The sequence below is a fragment of the Schistocerca serialis genome, chromosome 2 (assembly GCF_023864345.2).
Source record: "Schistocerca serialis cubense isolate TAMUIC-IGC-003099 chromosome 2, iqSchSeri2.2, whole genome shotgun sequence".
Lineage (NCBI taxonomy): Eukaryota > Metazoa > Arthropoda > Insecta > Orthoptera > Acrididae > Schistocerca > Schistocerca serialis.
In genome coordinates this window covers 484,482,058-484,508,329 of record NC_064639.1, presented here as the reverse complement: position 1 = coordinate 484,508,329, position 26,272 = coordinate 484,482,058, and the positions used below count along the sequence as shown (strand labels likewise).

Genomic DNA, 26,272 nt, shown 5'->3' with positions numbered 1-26,272 from the left:
TGCACACCGTTTTGTACAAGACTAAGTGACTTTAAATCCTTGTGAAGATTATTCTTATTACTAGTATTGATTCCATGAATTGAGCTGTGGGTTTGAAAAAGTGATATATTTTTAATGAGAAATTTCATTAAACTATAAACATATTGGGAAGCAGTAGTTAGTATGCCTAGTACCCTAAACAGGCTTCTGCATGATGTTCTTGAGTTCACACCACATATAACTCTTACTGCACGTTTTTGTGCATGGAAAACTTTAGCTTGGCTTGATGAATTACCCCAAAAACAATCCCATATGACATTATGGAATGAAAGTAAGCATAATACGCCAGCTTTTTCATTTTTATATCCCCTATGTCTGACAAAATTCGCATTGCAAACAGAGATTTGTTAAGACGCTTCAGCAGTTCTGTGGTGTGCTCCTCCCAGTTGAATTTATTATCAAGCTGTAATACCAAGAATTTAACATTGTCCACTTCTTCTATCTTCTTGTCATCTTATGTTAGACATATACTCGTGGGACACCCCTTGCAAGTTCTGAAATGCCTGTAGTGTATTTTTTCCAAGTTTAGTGACAAAGAATTGGCTAGGAACCAGTGATTAATATCCACAAATATTTTATTAGCTGATCTTTCTAAGACTACACTTGATTTGCTATTTATTGCAATGTTTGTATCATCGGCAAACAAAACGAACTTGGCATCTGGTAATGTTACTGATGGAAGGTCATTGATATACAAAGGAAGGACCCCAAAATGGAACCTTGTGGGGCCCCACATGTAGTTAGTTCCCAGTTGCCTGATAGCTTGATACATGTCTCTTTCCTAATAACACCCTTTGTCTCCTGCCAGAGATACAAGATTTGAACCATTAACCAGCATTTCCTGTTACACTATAATATTCTAATTTACTTAGAAGGATATTGTGATTTACACAGTCAAATGCCTTTGACCGATCACAAAATATACCAGTTGCCTACAATTTTTGTCTAATGAATTAAGCACATTTTTCACTGTAAGTGTAGATAGCCTTCTCAATATCAGAACCTTTTAGAAATCCAAACTGTGACTTTGACAGTATGTTATTTGAGATAAGATGGTTATAAAGCGGACTCTACATTCCTTTTTATAAAATTTTTGGGAATGCTGGCAACAGTGAAATTGGATGGAAATTTGATGCTATTTCTTTATCTTCCTTCTTAAACAGAGGCTTAACTTCAGCATATTTCAACCATTCAGGAAATATTACACTGATAAACGACTGGTTACACAGATAGCTTAATAGGTTACTTAGCTCAGAATCACATTCTTTAATTAACTTTGTTGATATTTCATCATACCCACTAGATGTTTTCGATTTTAAAGATTTTATGATGGACATTATTTCTGTTGGGGTAGTGAGGGTCAAATTCATATTATGGAAGTTACTTGAAATGTCTGATCTGAAGTATTCCATAGCAGCATCTCCCAAACCTGACAACCCCATCTTGTCAGTAAGAGTTATAAAATGTTTGTTAACAAGTTCTGCAACACTATACACATCTGTCACCAACGTATCATTTACTCTTAATGCTATTTGTTCCTCTTCATATCTGGTTCTATCGGTCTACTCCTTCACTATATCAGATATTGTCTTTATTTTGTTATCTGATATGACTATCTTTTCTTTGTAATATATTTGCTTTGACGTCCATATTACAGTCTTTAATATTTTGCAGTATTTCTTGTAATGTGCTATAGCATCAACATCGGAACAGTTTCGGATTGACAGATACAGTTTTCTTTTTGTTTTACAAGATACCCCTATTCCTTGAGTAATCCATGGCTTCTTTGTAGACTTTGCTCTAACCTTGGTAAGTTTTGGGGGAAAACAGTGTTCGAATAAGGTAAGCACTTTATTAGCAAAAGTGTTATATTTTTCATTCATGCTATGAGCACTGTAAACATCAGTCCAGTGAATGTCTCTGAGGAGTGTCCTAAAATAATCAATTTTTGGCTTATTTATTACCCTCTTGAGCTCAGATTTAACAGATTTTATATCCTTTTCAGTATTAACATTTAACATAAGGCACTGCATTTCATGGTCTGAGAGGCCATTGACTATTGGTTTTGTAATATAATTTTGTTCATTGGACTTTTCTATAAAGATATTATCAATGGCTGTTTGTGAGCAATTGGCTACTCTAGTGGGGAACTTTACAGTGGGAATTAAGTTGAATGATAATGTTACTAACTCAAATAAGTTCTTACTGGAAGAGTCTTGAAGGAAATCTTCATTGAAATCACCAGCAACCACTATTTCTTTGTTTTTGGTTGTTAAATGCGCCAGTACAGCTTCAAGGTGGGTTACAAATAAATTAAAGTTACCTGCAGGAGCTCGATATACACTTAATATTATGAAGGATTTTTTGTGAAACACTACTTCTGTTGCACATGCTTCCATATGCTTTTCTAGGCAAAATTTATGAATGTCTATGTTCTTAAATTTATGACAGTACCTGATGAATGTGGCAACTCCTCCTTTCTCCATCTCTGATCTACAGAAGTGAGATGCTAACCTAAACCATGTAACACTTAAAACTTCTACACCAGTGGTCACATAATGTTCAGAGAGGCAGATTATGTCAGCTGGGTTTGAAGACTCTAATTCATCTATGCAGATAGTTAATTCATTAATTTTATTTCTCAGTCCTCGAAAATTTTGTTGCAATAAAGATAGCTGACATTTCACATTGACTGAGTTAAAATTGGGTAGAGTTAAAATATCTGCTGACTTGAAAATTCTTAACCAATAGCTGTTTATGCTGATGTAATAAGCTGGAATTGTGTTTTTTGATTTCTTTCTCAAACTGAAGGTTTGCCTCTGTTTTAACCTCTCTTAAAATTTGCTTTCTTTCTGTCCTCCCTACCCTAAAAAAGGGTCATTTCTGAACCCTATAACCACTGGTATTTTACCACTCATGACAGTGACTCCCCCTTTAACTTTCCTGCTATTTCTCCAGCCAGTTTACCCTTTCCCTTCCTGTTGAGGTGAAGGCCATGCCTGGTATAATCCCACCTACTGAGAGAATCAACAAGAACCACACCAATGTGTGACCCTGCACCCGACATAAGCAGTCGTTCCAGCTCCAAATTAACTGACAGAAGAGTTCAAATGAGGTCGGTCATGGCGCCCAAGAACAGATACAAGCTCAAAAAACTGTAAGAACTTCACAAAACGAGAAACGTAGTATGTTATGACTATAACATCAATGAGTCACTGTTAGAGTCGACCATCTCATACAAATACCTGCGTGTAATATACTTTTTTAGGGATATGAAATTGAATGATATAGGTTCAGTCGTGGGTTGAATGCAGGTGGTAGACTTCGGTTTATTGGTAGAATACCTGGGAAGTGCAATCAGTCTCCAAAGGGGATTACAAATTACTCGTGCGATCGGTTCTACAATATTGCTCGAGTGTGTGAGACCCGTACCAAATAGGGATATTGAATGTATACAGAGAAGGGCAGCACGAATGGTCACAGTTTTGTTTGATCCGTGGGAGAGTGTCACAGAGATACTGAAGGAACTGAACTGGAAGACTCTTGGAGACAGGTGTAAACTATCAGGAGAAAGTCTGTTAACAAAGTTTCATTAAGCGGGTTTAAGTGATGACTCTAGGAATATATTACAAACCCCTACGTATCACTCACATAGGACTCGTGAAGATGAGATCAGAATAATTACTGCACGCACAGAGGCATTCAAACAATCATTCTTCCCGAGCTCCATTCGTGAATGGAACGGGAAGAAATCCTAATACCTGGTACAATAGAACATACCCTATGCTGTGCACTTCACATGCTTTGCAGAGTATAGATGTAAATATACATGTAGATAGAACTTTTGAATTATCATCATTTCTGCGATTTGTCCATGATTTACGGAAACTAGCATAACATATCTCGCGTTTCTGTTATTCACCTGTACAATTTTTACGCAGTGCCTCCAATGAAGGCACGACATCCGCCTGCGAATGTCTGTGGCACTCGTACGAACAACGTCAATGTCGTTTGTCAACTTTCACCAGTTGACAGAATTCCTGCCAGAGAGTCCTCCTCAGGTAACCCGTACGTCAACTCTCAAGAGAAACTCAAGTGAGGTCAGAAAAGATAACGAGCAGGCCATGGAACACGACTTCCTCTTGCTGCTTCCTTCAAGGTAACGTCTGACGCATGTGTTCAAAGCGAGATTGGGCTCCATCCTGTTGGAACCAAGTAAGTGCACGAGGAAAAACCTTCCAACGATGCAAATAGTACGTCTCCTTGGAAGACTGTGCACACAGATGGAGTTAAGTGGGGGAAGAAGGTGATATGGGCATATTATTCAGTCCTTGGCTAAGCCCTTCCACACATTCGTCGTGTTTGGTGTATCTTCACAACCGTAGTATGTGGATTCTCTCCAATACAAGACTTTGTCGTCTAGCGATTCAAGGCGCTCAGTCCGGAACCGCGCGACTGCTACAGTCGCAGGTTCGAATCCTGCCTCGGGCATGGATGTGTGTGATGTCCTTAGGTTAGTTAGGTTTAAGTAGTTCTAAGTTCTAGGGGACTTATGACCACAGATGTTAAGTCCCACAGTGCTCAGAGCCGTTTGAACCATTTTGAACCAAGGCTATATCGATTAGTGGGTCCGTCTCTAGTGTAACTGGCTTTAGCCGAGAAAAATACACACGCAAGGTAGTCACAATCAACCACACAGCGTCGCTTCATCCATTGGCTTTACACTTCACGAGTTCCGAGGTTAATACGAGTTGAAAAGTTCACACTTTCTGTAAATGGTAATATTCCAAGCAACTGCACAACGGCAAAACAGAAGAAAACTTAATGTACCATCAAAATACAATACAAGGTCCTATAAAACTGAACAACCAGTTTCAAATACTTACGAAAGAATGTAATCACATCACATGTCATACATGTCTTCACTTACTGAAAATTAAGATAATGAAGTTTCCAGTAATATGGAGAAGTGGCTCAGTCTGTGCAAACAATAAACTGGCACTCCAGTTCTTGAGTTACTTAGAACAAGTGAGTGGAACGAAGAGGACTGTTATCGTACTAGGACATATTCTGGCTTTCACACAGGTATCGTTTTAAGCGTTCATCATTTTTTTTCACGTATATATCTCACTGGGTAGAGTTGTCTTTCAGAGACTCATTCTTACCGCTCGCTGGCCTAACTCCTTCACGAGACAGTTGCATTACGGAAAAATGTTCCGAAAACTTTAACAGTATTTGTTCCTAGCCAAGAGAAGAGCCCTGCTCCATGACTCGTTCTGCTTACTTGTAGAGAAGAGGGAAGTCAAATGAAAATATTAAATATTTTTAAAATCTTTTTTATTGTACAAAAGTGGAACACAGGCATATTACTTTTTGGCGTGGAGTCCCTGTCGTTCAACACACTTCCTTCAGCGCGTAGGAAGAACGCGAATTCCTCTGAAAAGAAAAGTGCAGGTCATTGATGGTTGCAAGTGTTACACAGGCAGTATGAGGCCGAGCATTGCCATGTTGCAAAATGACATCTTCAGTCAGGAGTCCACGTCGCTTTGATCTTATTGCAGGCAAAAATCTCATTTTTACCATGTTGGAATATGACACACTGGTCATACTGTTTCCTCTACTCGTGTAGTATTCCAAGACAACGCAGTGTTCATCCCAGAAGAGGGTCAGGAAAACCTTCTCTGTTGATGGATGCGTCCGGAACTTCTTGGGTTTTGGTGATGAAAAATGTGGTGGTGTATCCAGATTTCGTATCCTGTAACGTTTCTCATGAAGAAGACACCACATACTGCTTCAAAACGCCGTATAAGTTCTTCACATGAGTCAACAATTCCGCTCTTTCACCCATCTTGCAGGCACTTGACGAAATTCAGACAGTTTGTTGATGACGCGATGTTCCAAGTCATGATTAATGTTCAGATCCGCGGCTATTTCAATCCTCCGTCACACGGCGATTTTCCATCACAATGGCTTCAACCGCTGTAGCAGACTCTGGTGTTACTACGTGGTGTACCTGAACCGGGCGCTGAGCGTGTGTCACAGTCAGGTCATTACCGAACTTTCTACTCCACTCATAACTTCTTGCCGTAATGGACGTGCATTACCATACTGGACCTTCATTCGCCGATGGGTTTCAATAGGTTTCGTACCTTCGCTGCTCGGAAAACATATGACAGAACGCTGTTCTTGCTTGTTGCATGTCGCATGCGAGGCAGCATTTCGAACTGGTAGTGTGGCCGCGTTTGGCTTGTCTGTAGTGTACTACCGCCAGTGGGGCATTCCTTACATCATTTTCGCTGATTTGGGGCATGCTGCCATTGGGCGTTCGGTCTTAAACTGTTCAGTACTGAGGAAGTTTAATAATTTCTTTATTTGGCCCTCCTCAGTCGAATGAATTTTCGCTGCAGTGATTACCTCTTTCGAGCTGACACGCCCATTCACAAACTACCCACCTAAAAATTACAAAGTTCATGTCGTACAGTAATGCTTACATACAATACGCATGTCCATGTTATAGGCAGTTACATGCTTATACAGTGTGTTTCCGTAAGGGGGTGCAAAAAGGTAACAGGACTGAACAATTTGAGGTAGGGAACCTGGCGTCAGAAAAGCCAGCTTAAGAAGATATGGAAGTAAACTTGTCTACCGCCTTGTCTAGCGTTACTGTTTTCCAGCTTATTTACAACTAACATGCGTATAACTTGAGACGTAATTGCTGTCTGTTTACCAGTACATTCTTCATTTCCTAAAAGGAAACAAGAAGGACGATCCTCATTTCTAGCAAGTCATGATGCAGCTTTTGTTTACTTTACTTGCCCATAAGGTAGCTCTGTTGTATCGCGTTTACATTGTCCCATGACAGAACGTGCTAAGAATCAAGTCAACAACAGACTGCGAGCTAACACCCCAAAGATGTTCGGGCTCACATGCGGTTCCTCTTCGTCGAAATGTCTTGGCTCAAACTCGTCTAGGGGTTGAACCGCACGTGTCGAATTACACGCCCTAAATTAGACACTTGTGACCCTTTGGTTAAATTGTCTTTCTGATAGCAAGTTTGCGAAATATAAAGTTAACATAACATATAATAACAGTAATTATAATATCGGGAACTAAATTAACGACACATAAATGATGTAGGCCACACAGTTGCAATTTTGTTAGAATAATATTTATTCAGAAAGCAAACTAATAGCGAAGTGGTCGTATTTAAAGTTACTGTTACACTCGAGCGCATATCCATTTGACACAGTTAGATCATTCACAACCTCATCGCGGGATGAAAGTGTAATTGTATTAATTCCACCTAGTTACCTTCACGAAAAGTTAAGATTTTCACCAGGTGCGCGGCTGTTCACCACTCTAAGTCCCGCGATACCACACAACGCGAAGTTTTCTGTTTCACTTCCTAGCTGCCTACAGACCGACTGTACCCTTTGGTGTCTCCCGCCGAACTGTCCGTTTTCGCGTGTCCATACGAACTTTCCCCTTTGGTGTCTCGACTAGAACTGTCCGCTTTCGCGTCTCGACCAACACTGCCCTGTGCCCCGTCCGCGTTTCCGGCGTGCCGAGCATCGTCGCTCAACTGACTAGTGCAGTTCTATCTTCTGAAGCCGTTCATTTGGCTACAGCTTATTCTACATTATTTAAAATTTTAACATATTTATGTAATCAAAGCTTGACCACTTTCACGTTCTAAATAAAGTGACAATAATATCCATTACATAATAAACGTTAAATTCTTTTACGTAAAACCAATACAATCACCTTCTTAACTTTGAATGTCACGGCCAGTAGCCTTGCACCAGTGTGGTTTCTGATAAATAAATACAGAACAAAAGTAAGTGTTATGTACTAAACCTTACAACAAATATTCTATTACGTAATGATTCAATAAGGTGTCATGCTGTCATCGTTCATTGTGTTTCGTGTGGAGGAAATGATGATTTGATGCTTCATTGAAAATACTGATAATTGAAATCCACTGTATCTTTTAAACAACTAAAATTACTGTGTTTATATGTGCAACGTATGTCATTTTAATGATGCGCTTCTATATGAAACGTCGATTGTTAAGATCGACCAAAGCATTCAGATTTTAGATTTCAGGTCTTTGTTACAATACTTGTTAATTTCACTTAAACAGTAAATCCTTAACTATTATAGTATGATCAACATTCAAGTTTTATAGGGATCACCATGAAAATTTATGAAGGATGGCAGATTAAAATTACTGTGGCTTCATTCACTGCACTACTATAGAATTAAATAGTTTTCATAAATGTTTCCCCTTATGGCAGATCTTAGGTCCACCACAATTAACACGGGTATGTCTCCTTGGTCACAAAAGCCTTCTATTGGGTTTCCCTGTGACGTAGGTTCTCGTCTTTCTCATTCGCACACTACAGCGCATAGGCCTCAATCTATTGCCTGTGAGTTTCCCCATCTTGTGGCGAATCTGTTCCCTTTTTGGCATCCGGTCCTGAACGACAGGGTTCGTTGCACAATTCCTGATGGCTGACTCTTTCAGCCATATACTTAAATGAGAGCGAAATGCTCGTTAACTCACAAGACCCAGTCATTACTCAGTGCTGTTCAGAGACGTACAGTACAATACGATGGAGTAGCAAGGGAACAGTTTCGTAGAACTCACTGACATGCACCTTGTGTAAGGAGCAGTACGTTGTAATGCTCTCGCTGCTGAAAGGTGTGCAGCGAACGATTTACTAACAAGCATCATCCGTCACGACGAGTGTTTATTTCTCTCGATCGACGAATACGGGAGACTGGTTCGTTGGAAAGAAGAAACAAGGGATCTGGCAACATGAGGACCACTCCCACACCTGATTTTGAAGAGGAGATGCTGCAAAGTATTGCAGCGAGTCCCACTACAAGTACTCGTCGTATTGTGCGTGAAATGGGCAATGCACGTACTAGCGTTTGGCGAGTACTCCACGAACAACAATTACACCCATATCATCCAAATCGAGTCCATGCAATACTTGTGACTGACTGTGCACCAAGGGTCGCATTGTGTCAGTGGTTGCTCCAGCAGTGGATTGATCGAACCAGATTTCCTCCAAATCGTGCTGTTTACTGAGGAGGCCTCATTTGATTGTGATCATATTTCGAAGAGCAGGCATAGTCATGTGTGGGATGAGGACAACCCCTATACTGTAGCAGAGTCACACCATCAAGTGAATATCTGGACCGGCACTGTAGATGACAACCTCACTGGGCCATATCTTCCACCTGGGCCTCTGAATGGACACCTGTATTTGAGGTTCGTGCAAAGAGTTCTACCTGAGTCGTTGGAGAACGTACGTTTCGCTGTTCGTGAGAGGATTTGGATGCAACATGACGGTGCACCGCTTCACTTCAGTGTGGATGTCCGCAACCATCTAAGTGCTGTATTTCCTAGTCGCTGAATGGAAGGGGAGGTCCAACTCCATGGCCTGCGAAGATTCAAATGGTTCAAATGACTCTGAGCACTATGGGACTTTACTGTCATCAGTCCCCTAGAACTTAGAACTACTTAAACCCAACTAACCTAAGGACATCACACACATCCATGTCCGAGGCAGGGTTCGAACCTGCGACCGTAGCGGTCGCGCAGTTCCAGACTGTAGCGCCTAGAACTGTTCAGTGAAGCATCCTCTATGTCCCCTTAAATTTTTGCACTCTCTTACGGTAACACCCTGTAGACATGCCTTGTTATTAACCGTAACTATTAATACAAGATGGTGCCAAAAGGCACGACAACTTCTGTACAGGAAGTCAAACTATGGGCAACAAGTACCCTTGTTGATAATAGCCTATGGGTATACTGTTGCATATGAATGATACAATTATAGTGACTAATAGTTTTCTCTGGTGCTGTCGCATCCATTGTCACTTATTAATATTTTTTTAAAAAAGTATAAAAATATCAATTTTACATTACAGGAAATGGCATGTTTTACAAAATAACTTAGCATCCAAATGGAACAAACAAAGTCTGGAGATGACGACATACCGATCCCTCCTGCGTACAACACTGTATTTACATTGCAGGATACAGTACCAAGAATTACTATCTTTCACACAGGGACTCAATGCTAAAATCTAAAATACCTTTTTTATTGTATGTTATCCACATACTATCCACATAAATAAAATAAGGTGAAAGACCTAAAACGGTTGCATTTTTTAATTTACATGATTTATGTAACCCTTGTTAAAAGACTCATGGTTACGCAATTACTGTGCCACGAGCCTCGACCCGGCGAGAAATTGGAATCCTTCACGGGATTCGGCGCCTCACATTACCTTGGGCTGGCATCGAGTCAGTTTGGTTTGTGTGAAGGAGAATTTCACTATACAGAACGTACGAACCTATTCCTGGTCCCTAGAAACCTAACCTGTTGTGTGACAGTGAATTTCGATTACGGACATTCTGTAAACTGATTTAGAAGATGGTTGAAATGGGTTGTATCGTCATCTGGACAAAGAAATATGCCCGCACGGATGCTACTGACTGGGTTAAGTGTAATTGATTGTGTTTTTCTCAACATATATACATGTTTTCTATTAAATATTGACTGATCTTGGTTAACGTTGTCGATTGAATACTAGTGCTAGTTGTTTTCGCTGAAAAAAAGGCGGACTTGGTAATTCGTAGCCTTCCTTATTGCTTATGTTCTAGCTGCTGCTTGTTTAGCGGTGGAGCCATTTAAGCTATGTTCTTTTAACTGAAACCTCTGCTGAGTGTTAATGATAAGATCCGCTACAATCGTAAAAATTATTTATTTCAAAAAGGAAAGCACAACCCGGTTTCAGGACTTATGCCCTATGTTCAGGAGGATCTGCAAAATTTTGTAAAGTTTCATAATACCTGTCCACATGGTTAAGACAATCTAAGCTAAACAGAACCAACAGAACTTCTTAGAATAAATGCCCTATACTTAAATTAAAATGTGAGTCCACAAAGGAAGCATAGCTGAAATTAACGTAGGTTAAAATATGTTAAAATAGTGCACCCATGGCACATGAAATGGAATACAATGTCCTCTTGAATTCTCGGTTTGTCAGGAAGCCTCTTGTAGAGACGGACCTACATAAAAGATTAAGGGTCCCCAATTAGAAGAGCGGAAACCACGGTTAAAGAATTAACGGCCCGACATCCCAAATCCCCCATTACAAATCTTGCAACGGTCCAGGCTTAGGGGCGCGCACACACGGATCCGCATGAAGACAGATGAGCGGTCTTTCGTACACTGAAACGTCCAAAAAAGGGGTTATAGACTGCGCATCTGAAGTTAGTGGGGAAAACAGTGTTACCCTCTGAGTAAAGTTTGCTACTCACCAGTGCTTCATAGATACCCATCAGACCAGTATGAAGAACAACTCAACATTCCCGTAACGTTAGCCAGTGGACTGCTCACGCTATCGCACTGTCACAGTTTAAATTAATGTAGCCGCCGACAACAGGTCTAAGAAACCACAAACTGTCATCTGCTGCTACGAAATCTAACTTCCGAGGCACTAATTACTCATTACTGCGTCTGCAATTGAATACATTGCAAACCAAGCAATAGTGTAAAACCAAAGAAACTGACGTAATTCCTGCGATGTCACTCAAGAATTCATATAGCACGCTTAGAGAGCATAGTCTCAAATTGTCACTAATTTGTACATGCACAAAGTTCTAAAACAAGTAATACAAATGGAAGGAAACTTGGTCGTGGCATACTATCCACAAGTTGATCAAGGCACTGTTGGCCCATATTCGGCGATTCGGCGTACAGCCCTCAGAGTGGTTGGTGGGCCAGATCGTCCATAAACAGCCCTGTTCAATCTATCTCAGGCATGTTCGGTAGGGTTCATCTCTGGAGAACATACTGGTCACTCTAGTCGAGCAATGCCTTTATCCTGAAGGAAGTCATTCACAAGATGTGCACGATGGGGGCGCGAATTGTCGTCCATGAGGACGAATGCCTCGCCAATAATCTGCCGATATGGTTGCACTATCGGTCGGAGGATGGCATTCACGTATCGTGCAGCCGTTACGGCGCCTTCCATGACCACGAGCGGCGTACGTCGGCCCCACATAATGCCACCCCAAAACAGCAGGGAACCTCCACCTTGCTGCACTCGCTGGACAGTGTGTCTAAGGCGTTCAGCCTGACCGGCTTGCCTCCAAACACGTCTCCGATGATTGTCTGGTTGAAGGCATATGCGACACATTGGTGAAGAGAACGTGATGCCAATCCTCAGCGGTTGTTGGGCCCACCTGTAGCGTGCTGCACGGTGTCATGGTTGCAAAGATGGAACTCCCAATGAACGTCGGGAGTGAAGTTGCGCATTATGCAGCCTATTGCACACAGATTGAGTCGTAACACGACGTCCTGTGGGTGCACGAAAAGCATTATTCAACATTGTGGCGTTGCTGTCAGGGGTCCTCCGAGCCATAATCCGTAGGTAGCGGTCATCCACTGCATTAATAGCCCTTGGGTGGCCTGAACGAGGCATGTCATCGACCGTTCCTGTCTCTCTGTATCTCCTCTATGCCCGAGCAACATCGCTTTTGTTCATTCCGAATTGCATAGACACTTTCCTTGTTGAGAGACATTCCTGGCACAAAGTAACAATGCGGACGCCATCGAACCGCGGTGTAGACCGTCTAGGCATGGTTGACCTACAGACAACACGAGCCATGTACCTCCTTCCTGGTGGAATGGCTGGAACTGATCATATGTCGGACGCCCTCCGTCTAATAGGCGCTGCTCGTGCGTGGTTGTTTACATCTTTGGGCGGGTTTAGTGACATCTCTGAATAGTCAAAGGGACTGTGTCTGTGATAGAATATTCACAGTCAACGTCTATCTTCAGGAGTTCTAGGAACCGGGGTGATGCAAAACTTTTTTTGATGTGTGATATGTTAATACACGAAGTACATAAACAGAGTGATATTTCCCAAAATAGAAGTTGCTGCGTTTTCACAGTCTTCCCTTATTTGTCATCGAAGTTCGAATGTGGTGCTCCGAGGAAGTGACTAATATACGGCAGAAACAAACAATACACAGTCCACTTTCAAAGCGTGCCCACACTACAGCAGTCCAATAGCAAATGACACAGTAGTCACATGCTCCAGACCTTTGCCTGATGTTGTTCCATTCAGCTGTATTTCAATCATTTTTATTCCGTTTCGCATTTCCGTCTGGGGTAATTTCCCAGTTAGTGAGAATGAGGTTTTCTGATAGCTTCTCTTTCATCACTTGGTGATTTTATTTTCAAAATAAAATATTGTTTCCTTATAGGTAATACTCAGTTGAGACAAGCAAAATACGAACAAGAAAATTAATCGCTGTTTATGGCAGTTTGTTTTACGTCATGTTTGTGCATCGATTGTAAATGAACTGGTTTCACTTGTAAATGATTCTTTTGTGGTGACCGCAGATCTAAGGATGGTTGTATAGATCGCAACCAGTCAGCTGATGGTAGACGTGCAACAGCGATGACAAATAAGTACGTATTAAATGTAAAAGGTTAATGATCTCTCTGGACTACATAAACCTCCAGAATAACAGTAAATATTTGACTGGTGAAGGGGTACGTATCCAGTGTTCTTCTTTATTTGAAAGAATGGCTGTGACAGCATCTGTGACTGTTGAGGGATATTTACGCTTTTTAATGTCACGACTCTAGTCCATAAGCGTCAGTCTTCTACGTTTAAATTTAATTCGTGTGAGGCGTTTAGGACGCCTTAGTTGTTTAGTACATATTGTGCATAAAATTTCTTACAGGTAAGCTGTAAGGTACATGAAAATTTGAAAGTTCCATCTGGCTTATGTAGTAATGGACCGAGACGTCACAGTTTGTGCTATGTTTGTATCCATATAATCGGAAACGTATAGGAGATGCTGTAAACATTTTGTGTATGTTATCACATAACAAAGAATACAGAAGACCCCATACAGGTACTTTCGCCTGCAAAGTAATATGCCTTGACCATAGTACGCTTATGCCAACAATGGTCATTCTGTCCGTAGGGCTGGGAAGATGTCACTGAAGACAGAAGGATCATAGATAATTGATTGCTCAAGTACGCCGATTGCAGAAAAGACAGCGCTTCATAGAAGGTGAGAAGTCTAGGATCTACCGCACAAGACAAAACCAGTAGTTAAAACAGCAAATCAACACGCAGAAGAAGACCCTTACTGTTTGCACACAATAAAATAACGTTGTTCAGTGAGCCACTTCCCTGATTTCACAAGAGAGCGGAAATCGCAGCAACGGCGCGGTTTCGCAGAAGCCATGACCGACCATCACCGAAGGTCGTCGGCTACGCGAGAGCAAGGCTGCGAGTTCGCAGAAGCCACGGCCGAGCATCGCCGAAGCTAGTCGAACACAGCCGATGTCATTTGACAAAAGCGCGATGCGAGATCATGTGCACTTTTGTATTCCGTGCAGTGGTGCGGAAGCACCACGCTATCGGCGATAGCTTGTCGCTGTTGGCTGTGTACTGCAGCGTCGTAAGATCATCTTGACTACTTTCGCGGTGAGTAGAGCGGACTTCAGTTAATGTTGATTTTCATACGAATGAGTGGGTGAGAGTTAGTGTAACATATATATGATGTGCAGCAATTAAATAGCTCCAATAAATTAGCAATGCTAATACAACGTTCCTCTTATGATATAGGAGATCTTAACACTGGTGAACTGATGTATTAAATAGTTTACTTACAGCATGTGTACTGAACTTTTCGTTAAGATAATTTGTTATAAAAGAATAAAATGTCATTTTTAAATTTTGAGTAATCTTAAATGTAATGAATCTGAATCATCCTCTCCATTTTGGCAAATTCGTTGATCACCAGGTGGTAAATTTCAGGTTAAGACATCAGCTGGCTAAATTTCAATTTAAGACACGAGCTGCTGCAGGAGATACTTTTCAGTTGACAACAGAGCTAAGTTTGAAAGCCTTTCTAGAATTTCTGATCTATGTACATAGTTCTTTATCCTTTTTAGGGTTGAAAAACTTCTCCCACCTGACATACTGGATTCAGGAATAGCCAAAATAAGTTCACAGCATTTAAAGATGTCGTACTGTGCTGTTCGGAGTCCTTTTAACTTAATAAACCTCAATAAATCTCCAGCAATTTTATGGTGCATTTCGTCTTGACTATACATAACCACTACTTGTGCCCTGAAGCAGGAAAAATTAAAACTGATCCGTAACAGTCCTATAGTGATTGAAACGCAAATTCAGGGAAAACTGTTTTATATTGATCAAAATTATGCACGTTTAAAACTTCCAAAAATGAAAAGTATTCCACGTTACTTAATCATCTTGTAACTGCCCGAGTAGTGTCAAACATTTTGCAATAGATTCCTCTAAAGTTTGTTTCCAATCTGACTTTAGCATTATGGCTAGCACATCTAATTACTTGTTAATCCGTCCGTTGGCCTTTAATTACTCTTCACCATATTCTTTCAAATCCTTCAAATTTGGTATTCAACATTTCTTTGAATTCATTAATTTTTTTGTAACTGATATCGTGTGCTTTGGCTGGAAAAGACATCGAATAATGCATCAGTGAGACGGAAAATAGGAGCATAATTACGAAAAAGGAAGTTGAAACTGAATCATTACTTCATGATTACCAGTCCACGGGCAGCAGTAAAGGCATCTTCGTCCCACATCTCACGTGGAGCTATTGTCTTCCTGACAAGTGAAACCGGTTCACTCCGATAGTCGCATAAGTTTTTTACAGAACGAGACGCAAGATACCATCAAGTGGCAGACACTTCTTTACTTCCTCATCTAGAGCTCTGGTTCCTTTGGTTTAACTTCGAAGGCAGGGAGACTAGAGTGAAAGAAAAAATCCGCATACTTTGATGTTTGGTCCAGCTAGTGATAGCACTAAATTCAGTGGGTGAGCGGAACAGTGAACGAACGTTGCAATAGGAAACGTGATTCTGCCGTAGATTGCAGTCCAATCAAATGACCAGCCATGACTCCAGCTCCATCATAACTCTTAGTCGTGAATCAGTTGTACCAGAATACAATATAGTTCCATGGCTGTTCTGTCTTCAGAGATGTTTATGAATTCTAAGCATCTTTCATGACGCTCACCATCAGCTATGACTTAATGAAAGACTGAGCCTCTGAGGAGTTACAACCGTTACGCCATGTAGACTAACTGAGACAAAATTTGTTTCTCTTATTTCTTATTTTATTCATGGGCGTGTTTCAAACACAGGCAATTGAGTCATTTTGTATTAGATTTGACACACTTGTAAGCACGGAAGAATTTTCTAAATTATGTTTCAGTTTTTCGTGAAACTCAGTGAGTAGCTGAATGATTTCAAGGCAATTGCCTTTATTCAGAGACCCAGGCCTCAGAACGTCATATCTTGCCTTGACAAGAACCGTACTAAGTACATTAAGCGCATCGTTAGGTCTCTTTTCTTTCGTACTGGATTGTTAATGTTGTAAATTATGAACTGCCTTGTGCTCATCCAACATTCGACCAATTCTCGTCTTCCCGTATGTTTTTTTCATTCATAGTGGAGCCGGCCGGAGTGGCCCAGCGGTTCTAGGCGCTACAGTCTGGAACCGCGCGACCGCTACTGTTGCAGGTTCGAATCCTGCCTCGGGCATGGATGTATGTGATGTCCTTAGGTTAGTTAGGTGTAAGTAGTTCTAAGTTCTAGGGGACTGATGACCTCAATTGCTAAGTCCCATAGTGGTGAGAGCTATTTGAACCATTTTTTCAGAGAGGAGTGCAAATGGTTCTCAAACTGGTTGTTGTTCTTAATAGTTTTCGTGAACGTTAGCCACGTCGCAGTAGTCAACGCTATTCCAAACACCATATGCAAGATTTCACCTTAGTTGTGGTGATTAATTCAAGTGCAGGTCTACTATTTTGTCTCGTGTTCATCTTCTCTTGGAAACTACGCATGGCAAAGTTGTGAAGCAGAACCTCACAGATTGCACATTCATACGGACGCTCTCCTGCTTGGGTTTCCGTGCCTTCTCTGCTTCGCACTACGATACGCCACTAGTTCACTTGCTTATCTTCTCGCCAACTGGAGTATACCAATGCGATATTCATAACTAAGTATTAAAGCAGTTTATATAGCACTGAGGTAATGTAAAACTATGTACACAAACACGTTTCCCATAGTACTAAGAAGAGAGTATTACTTTTAATCCTTGTAGTCTCACACCAGTGACCGCAGTCGACTGACTATGGGACCTAGCGATCGGGATTGCACGTAGCGCCGCTTTCTGCTAGTCCAGCCCGCTTCCTGGAAGTCCTGCGGCCGCTAGTACAGACCGCTCTGATCACTCAGACAACAGAGGGCACGTTGGTACCAAGTTCGCTAAGAATCATGAGACATCGTCAGAGCTAACTCAAAAATATTATATAAAGTCGAACATGTCAACCCATGTTCTTAAACATTAAGGTTTCCGGTAGCATCGAGGTTATTCCTACACTGACGTGACAAATGTCGTGGGATACCCCCTGATATCGTGCTGCACCTTTTACCTGGCATAGAGCAGCAACTTGACGTCGTGTGAACTTAACTAGTTCTTGGAAGTCCCATGCTGCCTCTCTAGCCGTCCATAATAGCGAAATTGTTGCCTGTGTAGGATTTTGTGGACGAACTGGCCTTTAGATTATGTCCCATAAATGTGCGGTGGGTGGCCAAATCAGTCGCTCGAATTGCACAGAATGTTCTTCAAACCAAGTGACACAATATATTGTCGTCCATAAAAATTTCATAGTTGTTTGGGGACTTGAAGTCCATGAGTAGCTTCACATGGTCTCCAAGCAGCCAAACGTAACCATTTAGGCTTGTCAGAAGTGTCATCTGGCACTCTTTCACAATAGTGGTGTCAGCTAACACATGTGATTGAGTACTTATTAAATTCTCACGATTTTGTATAATCAGTTTAAGTAATATTTGAATAAAGTTAATGGAAAATAGTAAACTGTTAATTTAATAAATGCAGAAGTATGACAAAATATGAGGTATTGGTGTATAATTGTTGAGAATATGAGGTTCTAACAAATATATGCACTGTGAAAAGATATAAAAACCACAAAGAATCAAGAAATAAAATACATACAGATACATAGATTGCAGAGATGATAGTTACAGTGCAATTCTACTATCCAAGACATCGTATGCTGAAACAGCATGAAGCGTTTCAAAGTTGTTAATTCAGAGGTTCATTGTGAAAATGTTCATTCTTTGTGAAATAATAACTTCTTTGGTTTTAAAGGTTTTGAAACATTATTGTTTCATTGTACGTGTCTCATTTTTATGAGCTCGCAGATGTATTCAGATTTTCTTTAATACTTGTTTGTGAATTACTATAGATACTTGAAAGGCTGTAAGAATCATATTTCAGCTTGTCTGACAATCGACATTTCTTGGAGCATTGTCTGTCCTCTTAAGCGTCAAAATTCCCCATGATGGGTTTTTACCCATTTCTGACTAGGGTGTGTCTCCATATAATCTCCCTGGCAAGCAAGCAAGCAAATTCAGCTCTCCTCAGTACCAGTACTTCTGTCAATGGCCGGAATAAAAACACAAGAGAAATTTCATAGTTAGCCTGTGGGTGTGGACATGAATCCTCAAATAACTGTTGATGGACATTATTCACAAATATTTTGCGTCAGTGTTTAAACCGGCATTTTTGGTGACTTTTAGTTAGGGTATCATGTTATTCCATTTAGTCTCAACACGCAAACTTGCAATGCTTTTTCAGAGAACAAGCTGCTTACCTACTGTGAAATGTGACTTTAAGAATGTGGCGAAACATGTACTTCATGGACGATGGAATCCTTCTCATTTCAGTGTTAATATCCGTTGGCTTATAAATAACAGAATGCACGACTGGTGGACACAAAGGGGTGGACCAATTCTTTTGCATCTGTGTTCTCGGGTCATAAACCCATTGGATGTTTATTTGTAGGGCTCATTTAAAGTTATTATGTATAGAATCTCGATACAACAAGCAGAAAGTCTGTACGCCTACACTGTGGAAGGCTGCTAACCCATATGTTTTACTCCAGGGGTACATCAGTGTACATCAATGTTGATACATGTATCAGTGCTAAAGGGGGGCACCTTTAGAGTTTCCTGTGTTTTCGTTGATTAAATACAGTGAGGATTTTATAGAAAAAGAGTTGTAGCATGGAAATAAAGCCTTCCTAGACACCTTTCTAGACAACATGTTTAAAGTTGAAAAACAAAGAAACTGTGTTTTTGTTCTACTGATATTTCTTTATTTCGAATCGGTTTTCAGCTTATTACACCATCATCAGCAAACATATGACTAGCACCCAAAAGAGACACTAGTCAGTAGGAAACCAAACGTAAGCAACAAGGGTACTATCAACAAAAATAGTATCTTTAGTTATTCCATTAGCTGAGGACTTTCAACTCGAGTGCTCATCACTCACATCATGCGCCACACATTTTAAATTACAGTGATGAATAACAGTTTATACGGTAGATGATATCAAAAACAGTACATAACGAAACCGCGCAGTATTAAAGTATAGTATGAATATAAAAAGGATGTAATGAGAAACGAAGTAAGGCATGTGACAATTCTATTGTGATTAAAGTTTGTGGAAACGAATGAGACCATTCAGTTTGAGAGTAAGTGACTGGTGCTTAAGAGTGGGAATGTGCTCAGCTGTAATAAATTATTCAGTACTAGGTGGGGGTTTTGAAATAACTGCGAATTTACTTAAAGTGCTTCTGATAGATTAAGCATTCCCTTTTGTTGGCTTTGTGTGTGTGATCGGCGGCCAGCATGTGTCAGTAAATGTGGTGTCTGAAATTATGTAATCTCCAGCTTGTTCATGTTCCATCAGTTTATGTCTTATAGCCCCGCCTGATTGACCAATATGCAGTTTTTTATGGACAGTGCAATTGGTTTTATAAACTCTACTATTATTTAATAAATACGTTTTAACCTCGCTGTTGAATAATATGTAAAATAAAGTTTTATTGTTGCCAGATCTGAGAAATTTGGCAAAATTGTTGGATGAACTTCTTAATATGTGCTAGTAAACAACTTATTTTAGTTACAACTCTTACTGCATAAAAACATAAAGGTAGGGAAAGATTTTTCATCTTTATTTCTTTTATAGAATTTTGTCAGGGCTGTTACTAGATGCAGTAAATTTATTTGTGCCTAATTTTCTTTGGAAACTCTCCCTTGACATTGGTGTGTATATGAACGATGCACAATGGGATAGAAGACAGCATATTTGTGGGTTACTGGATACCCATACCAACAAAAAAGTGTTACAGTGTCTGTTGTTGAAGATTTTTTGTTAATTTTGAAACTATGTGTATTTGTAGTAATGTAAGAAGCTGATGGGTTTTTCACCAAGCTCCATGGTGAACTGTATGTTCACTGTTGTGAGCCTAGATGTTCTAGGGTTCTAGGAATGCGCTGAGTTATCTGGCTGTGACTGTACACAGATACAGTACACCGTTTACATGTCTAATCCACTAGTTAATGTTACACTGAGAGCTTCTTCATCTAGAAACAGCTTTTATCAATGGTCTATAAAGACTTATGCTAAAAGAGGGCTGAAGGGAGACCACATTGCCAAGCCATGTAACTGTCTGTACAGAGATCCTAGAAATCGAAAATAATGTAGTTGTCAGCATGTATGGGCAGCCATCCTTATATCTTCATTGACACCAACTTTGTATACTAGTTCTGTCAGAACTCGTGTTTGAAAATAAATTTCTAGCATAAATACATCCACTTTTTTACTGTGTAGGATAGTGAGACCTTTAATTTTCTCAAGGTCCACTAAATTATAGTTCCAAAGGTGGATTTAAATTTCGTCTAGAAGAGTCATATATATTACTTTGTTGTTACTCACAGACTTCAGTATTATACTCAGAGACATTTTGTATTTTAAAATTGTGTGTATTCGTCATGAATTGTGTTCGATAGTATCTGTGTTGTAAACTGTAATTTAACACTATAATTTTCAATGTTTTTTGTACAACTTGAGTGATAAGCACTCGACGTTTCTTACCTAATGTGACGACTAAAATTCTGTAGGTGTTGATAACACCTTTGTTTCTAATGTTTGATTTTTAATGCACTAGTGTCCCTGTAAAATGCAGATGAGAGAGCGGATGGATGGAAAGAACACACTGAAGGCCTCTATGAGGAGGAAGACTTGTCTGATGTTGTGACAGAAGAAGAAACAGGAGTCAATAGGGAAGAAAAGAGGATCCACTATTAGAATCAGAATTTGAAAGAGCTTTGCAAGACTTAAGATCGAATACGGCAGAAGGGATAGATAACCTTTCATCAGAATTTCTTAAATGGCTTGGAGAAGTGGCAACAAAACGACTAATTTACGTTGGTGTGTAGAATTTGTAAGTCTGTCTATGTACCATCAGACTTTCGGGAAAACACCATCAACACAATTCCGAAGATAGCAAGGGCCGACAAGTGGAGAATTATCGCACAATCAGCTTGATAGCTCATGTATCCAAGTTGCTGACAAGAATAATATACAGAAGAACGGAAAAGAAAATTGAGGACCTTTTAGATGACGATCACTTAGGGAAGATAAAGATACCAGAGAGACAGTACTGATGTTGCGTTCGACAATGTAAAATAGTGTAAGATGTTCAAAATCCTGAGAAAAATGGGGATAAGATATAGGGAAAGAGGGGTAATATGCAATATGTGCAAGAGCCAAGTAGGGAACAAGAAGAGTGGAAGACAAAGGACGAATTGAGGGGATTATTAATGTTGTAAAACAGTTCAGTCCAAACATCGAAGAAGCAATGACGAAAGTAAAAGAAAGGTGGGATTACAATTTAAGGTGAAATGATGTAAATGAGAAGATTCACTGATGACATTGCTATCCTCAATGAAAGTGAAGAAGAATTTCAAGTTCTGCTGAATGGAATGAACAGTTTATTGAGCACAGAATATGGACTGAGAGTAAATGAAGAAAGGCGAAATTAATGAGAAATAGAAGAAATGAGAACAGCGAGAAACTTAACAACAGGATTGGCGATCATGAAGTAGATGAAGTTAACGCATTCTGCTACTTAGACAGCAAACTAACCCAGGATGGACGGAGCAAGGAGGACATCAAAAGCAGACTAGTACTGAAAAAAAAGGCACTACTGGCCGAGAGAAGTCTACTTGTATCAAACACAGGCAATAGTTTGAGGAAAAAAATTCTGACAATGTACGTTTGGAGCACAGCATTTTATGGTAGTTACACATGGACTGTGGGAAAACCGGAGTAGAAGAGAATCCTAGGATCTGGGATGCGGTGCTAGAGAAAAATGTTGGAAATTAGATGGGCTGATAAGGTAAGGAAAAAGGAGGTTCTCCACAGAATCGGCGGGGAAAGGAATATATGGATAAACTGTCAGGAAGAAGGAACGGGACGGTAGGACATCGGTTACGTCATAAACAAATACCTTCCACGGTCCTAGAGTGCGCTTAGAGGGCAAAAACTGTAGAGGAAGTAGGTTGCAAATACTACTCTGAGATGAAGATGTTAGGACAGGACACGAATTCGTGGCAGGCCGTATAAAACCTGTTAGAAGGCTGATCACTCAGGAAAAAAAGAAAGAAAGTGTGTCACTCGTGGACGCTAGGTACTTGTTTGCAGACAATGGTCTAGTAACGCAAAAAAAAGGTTGGAAATAAACAAATAGTAGATATTCAAAAAGAGTTTGATCGTTTTTCAACGTTAAATATAGAATTTCTCTACCAAGAATTGACGGAAGAATCCATAAATCTGACCACACAATATAATTTGACCGTCCATGCTTGAGGAATGTCTACTGGATGTTTGGCCGAACAATTTTATTGCACCCTGTACAGGGTGGTCCATTGATCGTGACTGGGCCAAATATGTCACGAAATAAGCGTCAAACGAAAAAACTACAAAGAACGAAACTTGTTCAGCTTGAAGGGGGAAACCAGATGGCGCTATGGTTGGCCCGCTAGATGGCGCTGCCATATGTCAAACGGATATCAACTGCGTTTTTTTAAATAGGGACCCACATTTTTTATTACATATTCGTGTAGTAGGTAAAGAAATATGAATGTTTTATTTGGACCACTTTTTGCACTTTTTGATAGATGGCGCTGTAATAGTCACAAACGTATAAGTTCGTGGTATCAAGTAACATTCCGCCAGTGCGGATGGTATTTGCTCCGTGATACATTACCCGTGTTAAAACGTACCGTTTACCAGTTGCGGAAAAGGTCGATATCGTGTTGCGAAAAAAGTGGTCCAACTAAAACACTCATATTTCTGTACGTACTACACGAATATGTAATAAAAATGGGGTTAATACTTAAAAAATCGCAGTTGATATCCGTTTGACCTATGGCAGCGCCATCTAGCGAGCCAATCATAGCGCTATCTGGTTTCCCCCTTCAAGCTAGACAAGTTTCGTCCTTTGTAGCTTTTTCGTTTGATGCTTATTTCGTGACATATTTGGCCCGGCCACTATCAATGGACCACCCTGTATATCAGTCTGCTGAAAACTAGCTGTTGGCTAGTGGGTTTGAGGACTGGATACGGATTCACACAAGTCTTCGGTCTGTCAGTACCTCTCCTCATTCCCCAAGCGAATAACAGCTCCCTTTAGAACCCAACAAGATTTCTAGCCTCCAACTCGGAAGAGCCAAATCATCTGGAACAAATCTCCCAACTAGTTACATGTCATACCTTGACGACTGGATTTGTGAGAGGGTGATATTTCTGGAACCTGTGAATCAATCTATGTAGCTCCGCTTAAGAGAGAAATGCCTACAGAACGCTGATTTCTCGCTTAAAGGTCCATTGTTGCATACTGTTACTGAAATATGTCTTTGGTTAACGACAAGAGATTTATTTTGGTATTCTTGTTTGTTTGCAGTCTTCATTCTGGACCAATCATGAGTTGTGCTGAACCTGAAAGTCCGCCCTTTCCTTATTGGGTCAACAAGCAGTTCATAGAGTCTGTGCTGAATAATGGAAATGAGGGGACTGCGCTGACGGTGAAAATATTCGAATCTGACTCTGCCTCCAAGCGGGGCATGAGCTTCTCAAGCGACGTGATCAGAATTGTCGCGGCTGTCAGACCTGGAGAATCCGACGCCTATGAAAAGAGGAGCTTCGTACTGAAGTACATGGAGATAGACTGGGAAAGGGAAGATGTCCCAAAGGACTTCCAGACGGAGACAATGGCGCTGGATGAAGTGATCCCAGAGGTACATAAACTGCTGAGGAGTGTGGAGGGCGAGGCGTTCCAGCCTGTGGCGCCGCTCTGCCATGTGGCAGGCAGCACGCCCTTCCCGTTCCTCGCCATAGAGGACCTCTCGCCAGCCGGCTTCACGACGGCGGATGCTGCCCTCCCTCTGGACTACGAGCAGTGTGCAGCAGTGGTGCGCGCCTACGCCCGCCTGCACGCCGCATCGGCGAGGGTCCTCAAGGACCGGCCACACTACAAAACGGTCTTTGACCCAAAGGATACCATGAATGAAGGTCTGCAGGAGTACTACAAGCAGTTCTCTGACCATCTCTTCAAAGCCGCGGCCCGGCAGCTTAGAGCTCACAGTGGGTTCGAAAGCTACGCTCAAAAGTATGAACGGCTTGCAGAAAAATTCACAAACGACTTCTTCAACTACTGGAGGTCAACGGAAGTAAGGCTGCCAGTTATTCTGCACGGCGACTGTTGGAAGTACAACTACATGTTTGCAAATGTGGGTGGAAATAATATAGATGTTAGGCTCATAGATTTTCAGGTAAGTGCATTTCCTTTCCGTGTTACAGTTTGAGTTCGTTTTCTTTCTATTCTTCCAATACTTCATCTTCTCCCCATGTCTTCTTTTCCTTTCTTCTATCCAAGTTTTACTTATTTCTTATTTTCTTCTGCCTTGGAAGCGTTGTAGAGTTATTATTCTCTGCTTAAAAATTTATTTCTATTATTTTGGATTCCTTGATACTTTTTCCTTGGTAGTCATTTTCGTATTCCTGCAGCGTAGGCTACTGTTATCGTTTTTGTTCAGAAATCAAGAAATATTTATTTTGTTTGCCCATTCTCATTCATTTGGACGAGGTGTTCAAAGAAAGTTAACCTTCGCTTAGACTTAAGTTCTGGTATCTTCTGTATATTTCGGTCGCTCTAAATACTTCTCGCCTTCCAACCATCTATAATTTGTATTGCACACACTATTTTTCATATCGTCGTCTTTCAAAAGTCTCTGTTCTGTCCAGCATATAGTTCATAGTCAAGAATTCACCTGTCTATAAACATTGTGGCCTTATCATTATAGTGTAGTGATTCGGTGCAATCTTTGTTTGTACATGTTTTCTGTTTTCTACTTCTTTCCTTAAAGAAGTGGTCATGGCAGGCTTTTAGAAATGAATCTCATTGTAGAGTCAGGTTCCTTTCAGTCAGTCTCCACGTGAGCTGGGAACAAGGCAGTGGTTTGACATCTCTGGAATGCTGTAGAGTGGTTGGTGACTCAGTGCAGTCAGCTGGCGCCATGTTTCTGTTTACAGAACAAGTCAGTGTCCAGGACGGTGTCTGTTGTGACAAGCAGATGCGGTCTGTGTCACATTTATAGAAAAGGGAACACTTTGGTGAACAAGTGGTCGTATGAAGAAGTAAACCAGAGTCTCAGATGTTGCTGGTTTTGTTACTAAGGCTTTATGTTCCAGTGTCCTCATTTTATTTTATTTCATGACTTCTATGTGCTTTAAGTGCTATTGTGTCAAGATGATGGGAACTTGACTCGCTACACATGTAGCTGCGGTTTACATTTCTCACATATGAATTTACATGCTACATAACGAAAACGGTTATCTTCGCAGCTGTTACCACCAGTCCTTAGGACAGATAACATTAGAATGTCTGTTCCAGTGAAGACTGTGAGGTGTTTATGTAAATATAAGAATCTTAAATCCAGATTGCTTAAAAAAGTCAGAAGTATTATGTTCAAGAAAGAATATGTTAAGAACGGTCTTATCACAAATTATGCAAAGATGGAAACAGGTGATCAGCAATCTAGAACAGGAAAAGTAGCAATTTTAAAGCCAAGATACTGTGTGAACACACTGAAATTAATTGCCTTTGTGAGAGGAGAGATAAGATAAAAAAATAATTAGATGTGTCGCTAGTTAAAACTTGACATAAGCTGCACGAGCGCATTTAAGAGAAAGCGAAAA

At 40.6% G+C, this 26,272-nt stretch overlaps 1 protein-coding gene across 1 annotated transcript in view; it reads left to right on the top strand.

Annotated features, from left to right (window-relative positions):
* Positions 1-14,484: 14,484 nt before the first annotated feature.
* LOC126457408 (uncharacterized) overlaps positions 14,485-26,272 on the top strand; it is a 53,648-nt gene continuing 41,860 nt past the window's right edge. The window contains exons 1-2 of the mRNA XM_050093677.1: positions 14,485-14,574; positions 23,979-24,846. Coding sequence (XP_049949634.1) covers positions 23,998-24,846 — 849 coding nt within the window. The 5' untranslated portion in view covers positions 14,485-14,574; positions 23,979-23,997. The remainder of the gene's footprint in view (positions 14,575-23,978; positions 24,847-26,272) is intronic.